The sequence below is a fragment of the Mytilus edulis genome, chromosome 10, assembly GCF_963676685.1.
Source record: "Mytilus edulis chromosome 10, xbMytEdul2.2, whole genome shotgun sequence".
NCBI lineage: Eukaryota > Metazoa > Mollusca > Bivalvia > Mytilida > Mytilidae > Mytilus > Mytilus edulis.
In genome coordinates, this window is record NC_092353.1 from 2,451,626 (window position 1) to 2,463,599 (window position 11,974).

Sequence of the window (11,974 nt, forward strand, 5' to 3'; positions counted from 1 at the left end):
AAAATTCAGCATTTTATTCAGTCCTTATTGCTGACATCATTTCCGCACCCCCCTACACCCACAAAGGAAATTTGCAAGTGGTTTGGCTTCCCTACAAGGAATACAGGTATAAGAAACGTGCAGAATTTAGAAATTGGCCTCACTATTATTTTAGCGCATCAAAGCGTTACTGTTGTTATATACGAGGTACCGTTTTACAATAAATTGGCATGGCAACGAAAATTTATGAAAATGTGCCTTTCCAGTAACTCTTAATTCAAGATACTCTCATTTTACAAAACTTAAAAAGCTTTATCTATTATTGGATCAATTTTAATCGGGTTAACAAAAAAGGGGGGTTAAAGTGCTATACAATGCCAATGATCAGTATATAAAAGTTGACATTAATTTCAACGTGTTGAAGGCGGTCACTAAAAAGTAGAAGTAGAAGTAGAAAATCAATATCACTATTTTGAATAGTATTACACCTTCTGTATCTGTATGGTTACGTCGTAGCTACCAATTCTGGCTTTAACACAACGGGGCTTATTGCTATTTGTCCACTATTACTACACATCACACAGGTTCCCGTAAAATTTTAATGTCATTGCTATTTGTCCACTATTACTAAACATCACACAGGTTCCCGTAAAATTTTAACGTCACAATACAAAATATCTGATGCCACAATGGAAAAGTGATTGTTGTATGATGTCAAAAGTTCAAAGTGACAGTTAATCAGATCAAGTGTGAATAGCGATCACGCGTATTCTGCCTCTTGAAATGATGGTAGTCAAGAGAAGGGGGTACCTATATGAAGAATAACTGTAAAAATTCTTACCAAATGACGTATACACCCGGTCATTTTTGGTGCCTGAAGATAAAATGTACACTTTTAGAAGATAAAAAAATCGACTTATTTTGAAGAATGTAAGACAGAAAGTCACAGACAAAAAGTCACAATTCATTTTTTCTGATAATTTTCTTTGAATAAAAACCACTAATTTCTACAAAAGTATTTTTGTATTTTTCTTGAACTATTGTATATAAATCAACTTTGTAAACAAAATTTATAAAAAAAAATCAATGATGTTCAAATATTTGTTAAAAAAACCAAAATGTCGAAGTGGCTTGGCACTTAAATGGCTTGATGGTGGCAAGAAATATATCTTTTGCATCATTAAAATTAAATAAATCTTGATTTTTCAAGTATAATGACACTAAACTTTAATATGAATATATGTATTAAAAAGTAAATTTTTCAAGATATTTCTCTTTTATATTCAAACAATTGTCAACAAATTATTTGTGACTTTTTGTCCTACCAAATTTGTGACTATGTCCTGTGACTTTCTGTACGTTTACCATTTTGAAGCATCATTATTTTTTTTCCAAAAATGATGCTAACAATAATTATTTGGGACCTCTGACAAATCATGATAAGGATAAGTTGATGAATCATGGTAAAATTTTAACTAATTTGACACTAGCAGTGGACGAAAATGGCTGTTTGAGTCTTTGACTGGGGTTACTTCATGATGAATAAAAGTAAAAATCTTTCAAAATGATGTTAAAAGTAATATCTGTTGCATGATGATAAAATGTACACTTTCTTTTAGACAATAAAAAATCGACCTATTTGATGAATCACATTTTTCCAAAACTAATGATTACTATAATTTTTTGAAGCCTTGGACGGATCACAATATGTTCCCTCTCTATCAACTTTCCTACAAATGTAACTTATAAAAAGAAAAGGTTTAAAATAACACAAAATATTATAACTATGTAGTCGTGCTTCCCATGTATTTAAATAAACACAAACACGTTGATAGGTCTTAGGTTCTTTATTTCATCAGAATTGATGTTAATATTCTAACAAAAATGACCCTGAAATAATAACAATATATTTCTTATACAATTCAATAAGTAGTAATTATCAATTACTATAAAATCAATATATCTATATGCATAGAAGAAAACTGTAGATTTCCTTTGCTCTTTAAAATAATATTTGTACAAGCTACACAAAACGATATTACACCATTCCGAATTCTGTATTAAATAAGTACATTCTATATTTCTCTGTATTTAGTGCATTGTGAAATATGCAACGACAGACTAAGTTCACAGCTAATACATAGCTACGTTTGTAGTATCATACCAAAACTAGTTAGTTTAACATAATAATAACACGCAATTGTAAGTGCAAACAAGACATTCTGTTTTGCAACAGTTACACAAAGCAGACAATACATTTAAGCAAAGCAACATAAAAGTAACATGAACAATACAAACTGTATACATATAAACATACCTCACATGTAGTGCAAAGGTCTTTTCACCAACTGATTGATTTGAATCAGTTTACATTCTGTTTCAATAATATAACCTGAAGACAAAATATTAAAATCATAGAAACCTTATTTATACTGCTAGATTAGAATAATCAGAGTTATCTATCCTTAAATCTGGTTAATCAAATATTTACTTGTTTTAACTTTAAAGAAGTATAAAATCATTTAACGCTCACTCATACAAACTGTTAAAATAGATTATATATTAATGTTACTAGAAATTAAAGTATAAATCATACTTTTACCAGTTTTATGTAGAATTTATATAGTTTATTAAATCTTACAAATAAAACTATATTATCAAGTTTATCTTTATTACTTTATGAGTTATGAATAGTTTACACATAACTTTACTATTTAATCAATCGCACACACCTTTCATAATACGGTCACCTATTCATACAATTATACACTTGTATATCACTCACTCTTGGACATTAAAACTGGAATGTTATTGTAATGAATATATTAGTAATAAACTGACCTTATAAAAGAATATGAAAGTCCTAGACTATTTCAATATCAAATTAAAGATATAACAACTTCCAATAGAGCATGTAGAGCTGAAGAAAATGGCTACCACTTCATATAAATATTTTAGCCAAGTGACCAGAACAAAGAATAGTTAAACAAAAGATTCCCGCCTAAATCATACTGACCAATAGAAAAGATATAAACAATAAGAAATGTTCTACCTGAGTAAACTAGCATATTGCAAATTATAATAACTGTAAATAGAATATATCCAGTATATATTCTAATAACATAAAATCTTAATTAACATAAAACATAAAAATATAGCTCTACCACAACTACATGTAAGGCCTTAAAACTTGCCCCATTCATGACAAAAGAGTAAACCCAGCTGAATTTGGGCCTTCCAATTTGGAAGTTCCAAATGGCTTATGAAATGTGATTTGATCCTGATGATTTTAGACCAAATACCCTAAGGTCTGCCAAATTGCCCAAGCGCCTATGAAAGAGAATAAAATCTGTTGAATTTGACATTGTACTTCCATTGTACTTGCCCCACTATTGAAAAGTAATTTAATCCTGTTAATTTAAGGTACATGACGTACATTGTATGTTAACCTGCTTTGTTATGCTTCACTAAGTAAACTAACTGTCAAGTCATGTTTTTTTTTAATTTGAAACTTTTAGAAAACAATTAAATAATACATCCAATGTTGTTATATACATTATGAAGTAATGAATCATTTATGTATCACTAGTTTTATTTTAAAAAAAGGAAGCATCATTTAATTTAAAGTAGATACATGTAATACAGTATACCGGTACCTCTATCTTGAATTGTAAATAGTTCTTTGCTTTAATCTGCAGATTTTTAGAGAGAATTACAGATTAGCAATTTATGGGTTCAACTGTTTATTTGAAATAAAGAAAGAAAGGCAAATTACAGATCAAGCTCAAATTTTGTTCCAGTCTGATGATTTTGTGCAGAGTTATGGTCCACTTAATCAGTTTTCTACACTTTTTTATGCCCCATTTATGGGCATTATGTTTTCTAGTCTGTGCATCTGTTCGTCCTGCTTCAGGTTAAAGTTTGTTTGCCAATGAGACAACTGTCCACATGAGACCAAAATGACACAGACATTAACAACTATAGGTCACCGTACAGCCTTCAACAATGAGCAAAGCCCATACCGCATAGCATATTATACATGTTCCTTATGATATGATCTTTCTAATTTTAATGCCAAATTAGAGTTTTTATCCCATTTTCACTGTCCACTGAACATAGAAAATGATAATGCAGATGTGGAATCCATGTACTTGGGACACATTCATGTTTTGTCATGCTTGAACAGTCAGGAATACTACTTGAATCATTGATTTCAGAATCACATCTTTAGGTTTGATCATGTTTGTTGGTTTTTTTGTCAGATGTTTGTAATTCTCTAACTTTTTCAGAATGGAGTTTCAAAAGGTTTATCTGCATTTTGTAGGTTTATTTTGCTGGCTTACCATGAAATGAATGTTACATGTATGCATATACATACGTCATGTAGCTACAGGTCTTTAAGGAGCCTCTAGAGCCTATTAGAAAGTTTGTGTATCACATTTATATTTATAGTGACTAACTGTAGATATTTACATTGTATTCATAACAAACTTTCCTTTTCAGGGTTTATAGAAAACCAGATTGAAGTGGTCATTGCCAATCAACTTTGTGGTTTCCCTTAGAAGTGAAAAATGGAAGGTGATAGCTTAATACCTTTGGAAGACCCAAAGTCTGACATTTATAAAGAAGTTCACATAGAAATGATGACCACTGGTAATTCCTCCACTGAGGTCGATATGGCCGGAGCATTGAATGCATCTGCTGCTCTCAGTGCTTCTGCTGCTTTGAAAATCACAGAAAGTACTAGTGAACACAGCATGCACAGTACTGCCCATGAAAATCCCCAGGAATTAGATTCCATTGTTACCAAGAGTACAGATGAAACTACAAATGGTGAGGGAGAACACTTATTGGCTTTTGTCTGTAAAGATGATTCAGCTCAAGATATAGATAGTTCCACTGTTAATCATGGTAATACAGAATCACTTACATCTACTATTACCATGGAAAGTGACAATATAGAAATTTCAAATAACACAGACTCAATCATACCTGATACTTTGAAGGAAAACCATGACTTGTCTCCATTGGAAAACTTAGAAAATGTAACAACTTCTGAGGCTCTGAAGCAGAGACAGATATCTGCATCTTTAGATATAGAAATGTCCGATAATGAAACTCCCTCTATGTCAATTACTCCCATGGCCAACCAAATAAGACCTGAAACATTTATCGATGGCATTGAAAAATTTGTCAATTTTGTTTCCAAAGAAGGTCTAGCAAAAAAGATGAATGAATCAGTATCTCCTGTTTCAAAAGAGCGTAATGATTTAGAAAATGATATCAGTCCTACTGGCAAGACCAGCCTCAATAAGTCAAAAGAGAAAACAGTTGCCACTTCAAGTTCTAGCATTGATAACATTAAAACTGAGAAACAGGACATAGAGGAGGAGGAAGATGATGTAGATGCTGATTTGAAATCCTATGCTCTAGCCGTTAATGACATGCTTGACAGTGAGGTGGAAGTTTCCGCTAATTCTAACGAAATTGATTCAGAAATACAAACAGTAGTTGTCTCCAATACTGATGCTGGACAACTAACAATGACTTTTACTGATAATGCTGTTGGCAGATTTGAAACAATTGGAAAAAGCGAAGACAAAGTTGCAGGTGATCCGTTGGCTGAAGGTTTGAAACCTCTCAGAAAAAGTCACAGACCAAAGAGGCGGAGAGTGTATGAAGATTTTGAGCAGACTGATACAAGTGCCATTGATTATGTAGTTGATCAAGTGAGTAAGGCTATAGAGGAGGACCAAGAGTTTATGAAAATGTCAGCACCTAGCACATCAAAGTCAAAACGAAAAAATCCATCACCAAGAAAAGCTAAGTTGACCGTTGAGGAAGTTTATGAAAGTGACACAAATGAAGACAGTGATGGTGACCTTAATAAAGATATTCTCAAGGTCAGAATGGCTAAGTGTGACATCTGTGACAAACATTTCCTAGATAAGAAAAAATTAGAGGAACATCGAAGGAGGCATAATAGAGAACGTAAAACTCAATTAGATTATCCATGTGTTGTCTGTGGCAAGGTATTCCTAAAACGTGAGCACTGGCGTCGTCATGTTAAAATCCATGATGATGTGCGACCCTACTCGTGTACTGAATGCGACAAAACTTTCCGTCGAAAAGAGCATGTCAAACGACACATGTTAATACATTCTGGTGAGAAGCCTTTTGAATGCATGTATTGTCATCAGTTTTATCAACGTGCTGATCATCTGAAGAAACATGTACAACAGCACATGAAAGGTACATACCAAGAGAGGAGAAGAAAAGGTAATGACGAAGAGACTACACCGGAGCGTACCTCAAAAAGAAGAAAACCAACAACTAAGGCAGCTAAACTTGTAGCACAGAGTCGTAGGAATAAACATAAACAGGAAGAGGAAGAAGAGGAGCAGCATTATTCTGATGGGTTGTCGGATGATGAAATGTATACTGCATAGAACTTGTAAATAAATACACATGTATGTGTATACATGTTGTGTACACGTACATGTACTATCAAACTGAAGATTTTATTGAAAAGAAAGCAAAATTCTGTCATATAGGATTTCAGATATTTTAACATTCAAACTTAAATTTAAAAACTTATATTGTTTATTTTGTCATGTTAAATTCTAGTACATGTAATAGGATAAAAACTGCAGTTAATCAATTATACTGACATTTTATTTACCTAATTTTAACAAGAATTTGTTTTCTATTTTTAGACAAAACATTTACATTGTACAAACAAATTTAATTACCGTATACAGTTTTTACAAATTTTATATTTTGAACTTTAAAAAGTGACAACTTTTAAAATAATGTATTGTAAGTAAAGAGAATAAGTTAGAAGATTTCATTGATTATAAGATTCATGTTATATATAATTATATATAGTAGCAACTTATATATGTAATAGCTTCTGAAGAATAAATTGTAAATGTCCACAAGTTATATGCTAATTAGTAAAAATGAAACTTTTTATAACAATTTACTTCATGAATTTACAACTGATATCTGTGGATATTTAATTTTCAACAACAAAAAAGTGACCACATCAATCATGTGTCATTGGAATGAATATAATGTTGGATCATCACTACACAGGACTCAGCTTGATGGTCTTGCACGGTCAGTTGGGGCATCATTTTCATGAGATTACATTTGATCAATTTCTTTTTTTATGCCCCACCTACGATAGTAGAGGGGCATTATGTTTTCTGGTATGTGGCTCCGTTAGTTCGTCTGTCCGTCCGTTCAGGTTTAAGTTTTTGGTCAAGGTAGTTTTTGATGAAGCTAAAGTCCAATCAACTTAAAACTTAGTACACTTGTTGCTTATGATATAATCTGTCTAATTTTAAAGCCAAATAAGACTTTGGACCCCAATTTCACGGTCCACTGAACATAGAAAATGAAAGTGGGAGTTTCAGGTTAAAGTTTTTGGTCAAGGTAGTTTTTGATGAAGCTGAAGTCCAATCAACTTGAAACTTAGTACACTTGTTGCTTCTGAGATGATCTTTATTATTGTATTCTATTGCTGTTTTGTACATAAATCAAACCTTTTTATGCTTCAACTGTAGTACAGTGATCATTAAGTTTTACATTTGTCTGTCATCTGTCTGTACGTCCCAAATTGGTTCCGCTCTCTAACTTTAGTTTGACATAACCAAATGTTATGAAACTTCTACAAAATGCTCATAACCACAAAATACAGAACTATTTCAAATGTTGGTGGCATCACTTTTACCATTCTAGAGTTCTGCCCCATTACAAATGGTAAAATTGCTTATTTTTTTGTTTCATTTCTCTAACTTAAGGAGGCTTGCAGGTACAAAATTTTCTGCAAAATATAAAATATATGATTTTTCATTACAAATTTTATTTATTACACAATTAGTTATTACTAAATGATATGGTACAAAAATCAACTAATAAAATTGATGCTGTTTGCCCCCAGATTACTTTTAAAATGTTTATATCATTGAAAAAGCTCCAAATTATCTCCCTTGGGTCCAAAAATGCCATTTTTATACGACCGCAAAATTTGAAAAATTTTTCGTCGTATATTGCTATCACGTTGGCGTCGTCGTCTGCGTCGTCGTCAGAATACTTTTAGTTTTCGCACTCTAACTTTAGTAAAAGTGAATGGAAATCTATGAAATTTTAACACAAGGTTTATGACCACAAAAGGAAGGTTGGTATTGATTTTGGGAGTTTTGGTCCCAACATTTTAGGAATTAGGGGCCAAAAAGGGCCCAAAATAAGCATTTTCTTGGTTCTGCACTATAACTTTAGTTTAAGTTAATAGAAATCTATGAAATTTTGACACAAGGTTTATGACCACAAAAGAACGGTTGGGATTGATTTTGGGAGTTTTTGGTTTCAACAGTTTAGGAATTAGGGGCCAAAAAAGGGCCCAAATAAGCATTATTCTTGGTTTTCGCACAATAACTTTAGTTTAAGTAAATAGAAATCAATGAAATTTAAACACAATGTTAATGACTACAAAAGGAAGGTTGGTATTGATTTTGGGAGTTTAGGTCCTAACAATTTAGGAATTAGGGGCCAAAAAGGGACCCAAATAAGCATTTTTCTTGGTTTTCGCACCATAACGTTAGTATAAGTAAATAGAAATCTATGAAATTTAAACACAAGGTTTATGACCATAAAAGGAAGGTTGGTATTGATTTTGGGAGTTTTGGTCCCAACAGAATAAGGGGCCCAAAGGGTCCAAAATTAAACTTTGTTTGATTTCATCAAAATTGAATAATTGGGGTTCTTTGATATGCCAAATCTAACTGTCATGACTGTGTATGTAGATTCTTAACTTTTGGTCCCGTTTTCAAATTGGTCTACATTAAGGTCCAAAGGGTCCAAAATTAAACTTAGTTTGATTTTGACAAAAAATGAATCAGATAGGTTCTTTGATATGCTGAATCTAAAAATGTACTTAGATTCTTGATTATTGGCCCAGTTTTCAAGTTGGTCCAAATCGTGGTCCAAAATTAAACTTTGTTTGATTTCATCAAAAATTGAATAAATGGGGTTCTTTGATATACCAAATCTAACTGTGTATGTAGATTCTTCATTTTTGGTCCTGTTTTCAAATTGGTCTACACTAAAGTCCAAAGGGTCCAAAATTAAACTTAGTCTGATTTTAACAAAAATTGAAATCTTGGGGTTCTTTGATATGCTGAATCCAAAAATGTACTTAGATTTTTTATTATGGGCCCAGTTTTCAAGTTGGTCCAAATCAGGATCTAAAATTATTATATTAAGTATTGTGCAATAGCAAGTCTTTTCAATTGCACAGTATTGCGCAATGGCAAGAAATATCTAATTGCACAATATTGTGAAATAGCAAATTTTTTTTTAATTAGAGTTATCTTTCTTTGTCAAGAATAGTAAGCAAGAAATATCTAATTGCAAAATATTGTGCAATAGCAAGATTTTTTTTTAATTGGAGTTATCTTTCTTTGTCCAGAATCAACTTAAATCTTTGTTATATACAATATACAATGTATATTCACTTTTTACTACCAACTGATAAATTAAAATAATCTTTACCATTCAGTGATAACAAGCAGTTTTTTTACATCTTAATATTTTATGATGTATTTAAATGAGTAGTTATTGTTGCAAACTCCATTAGAAATTTTAATTGAGATTAGTTTTGGAATAAGGGAAAGGGGGATGTGATTAAAAAAATTGGGTTCAATTTTTCTCATTTGAAATTTCATAAATAAAAAAGAAAATTTCTTCAAACATTTTTTTGAGAGGATTAATATTCAACAGCATAGTGAATTGCTCTAAGAGAAAACAAAAATTTTAAGTTCATTAGAACACATTCATTCTGTGTCAGAAACCTATGCTGTGTCAACTATTTAATCACAATCCAAATTTAGAGCTGAATCCAGCTTGAATGTTGTGTCCATACTTGCCCCAACCGTTCAGGGTTCAACCTCTGCGGTCGTATAAAGCTACGCCCTGCGGAGCATCTGGTTTGGCATTAAAATTGAAATATCTTTTTTAACACATCTGTGACCTATATTTTTTATTATTGTTTTCTTATAAGCTGTACATAAACTAAATAATTGTAAAATTTAAGCGATTTCTGTAATTAGGTTATTTTTTTATTTAGATATTACCTCTATTTCTCCTATAAGTTCAACAGAAAAAAAGTAATTTTACAAAAATGTATGTTTCTTTCGAAGGCAGATTGTGAGCGTAAATGAACGGTGACCCTAATTTTTTTATTTTATTTTTCATTTTTAAGTACAAGATAAAGTTCATTTATAGAAAATTATATAGTGAAATCCTATTTTAGAATTTTTTTTTTTTATTAAGAACCGCGAGCCCCCTTAAGTTTGCCTGAACTAATTCTCATTTAAATAGTTTTAAACTTTTTTTAGTATGTCTGACCTTTTAATTCTTGATGTGCTGTTTGGGTTTTGCTCAATGTTGCAGGCTATACAATGCATCTACTGATCAGGTCCAGATCAGTACTTGTCTTGTTTATGGTGTACATCGTCATACATATATAGTATAACATGATAAAACAATTCTATGAAGTATCAGTTGGAACTTTCTGTAAACCATACTCGGAGGAGTTGCATTCATTTTTTCCATCTATGCATCCATCAGAATTTAGTAATAAGATGCGTTATGTTTGCAAGGGAGGCAACTATCCATCTCAGAACAAATGATTTAGATGTAAACTATTCAAGGAAAATCAGATTGTGTTGGTTTTTAAAATCATTTATGGAACTTGGAATTTATACACACAGAAATAGTTTATTATCAAACTCAACTGAATGTAAAATATAAACTCTCACAATTTAAGCAAGATCTACATTATTTCATTTTTTATACCCTAAGTTAGACGGGTCAAATCATAAACTTTTAAATTGTTATTTGCTATATAGCTACTTCTTTACTAACCACAGTGAGCTGTGGTGCAGTGGTTAGCACATCAGACTATTAACACAAAGGTTCCTGGTGCGACCTCTGGTCTGTGGAGAAAATTTCAGGGACTGAATTTTCAGCTCTCCCTTGACGCCATTTGTGAGTATGGTCCTGAGAAAAGATGATATTCCATCAGAAGGGGACAATAAACGACTGACCCTTGTGAGAGCCATATCTCCTAGCATGTAAAAGACACCCTTGTAGATTTCAAAAAAGAGTAGGATAATGCCACTACAAGGCAGCACTCGCAAAGTGGAAAGGGATTAATGTAACATGTCTAAGTTGCAATAACTTGTTTCCCAATCCACTATAAATAAATATGTTTAAATAAACCACAGGTTCATTGTATATCAATGCCATTTGAAATTTGGTAACAACTAAGCGGAGAAAAGAAAAAATAGATTATCAATATATATTCTATACGCATTTGAAGATTGATATTCTCAATATATATTCTATACACATTTGAAGTTTGATATTCTCAATTATTGGTTGGAACAATTTTGTCCTCACTAATTTAAATTAGCCTGATTTGCTGGATAAGTTATGACAGCAAATTTTTGATTACATTCACAGGCACTTGTCTCAGAAAAAATAATTTCCTATATACCTTAATATAACCTTGTTATATTTCTGAGACAAGTGCCTGTGATTACATTTATGGGGTTCATGTTCGCTAGTTTGCAAAGATTTTTAGACACAAACCATGTCAGACACTGTCTTGAATTTGCAGAGAGGTGGAGTTTTGTTCTGTGTTAAAGGCACAACAATGAAAGTGGTTTGTCATGGATGGATACCCCAAATACTTTCTTTTCTATTTAAGTGCCAGTCTTTGTAAGAATCAGGCAATTTAGGTAAAAATCAAAACATGATCAGAAAAAACCCACCGAGCTAATCATGCTATTTAATACTAATCATCATCCTGAGTTAAAAATAATTGGTCTTTCGTTTGTGTGTGTCTGGTAATATCAAATAACTTGGTTAGAAAATTGGTTAGAATGATAGCAAATTACAGAGTTATCTCCCCTTATTTGTTAAT

General features: G+C 31.8%; 1 protein-coding gene across 1 annotated transcript; it reads left to right on the forward strand.

Annotated features, from left to right (window-relative positions):
* LOC139493135 (zinc finger and BTB domain-containing protein 14-like) lies at window positions 1-6,917 on the forward strand. The gene is made up of 2 exons (XM_071281298.1): window positions 1-106; window positions 4,483-6,917. The coding sequence occupies exon 2, from the start codon at window positions 4,551-4,553 to the stop codon at window positions 6,426-6,428; it is 1,878 nt and encodes a 625-aa protein (XP_071137399.1). The 5' UTR covers window positions 1-106; window positions 4,483-4,550; the 3' UTR covers window positions 6,429-6,917.
* The last annotated feature ends 5,057 nt before the right edge of the window (window positions 6,918-11,974 follow it).

Bases quoted from the DNA above. Each gene is read 5' to 3' on its own strand.
- LOC139493135 (XM_071281298.1), top strand. From the start codon at position 4,551: ATGGAAGGTGATAGCTTAATACCTTTGGAAGACCCAAAGTCTGACATT.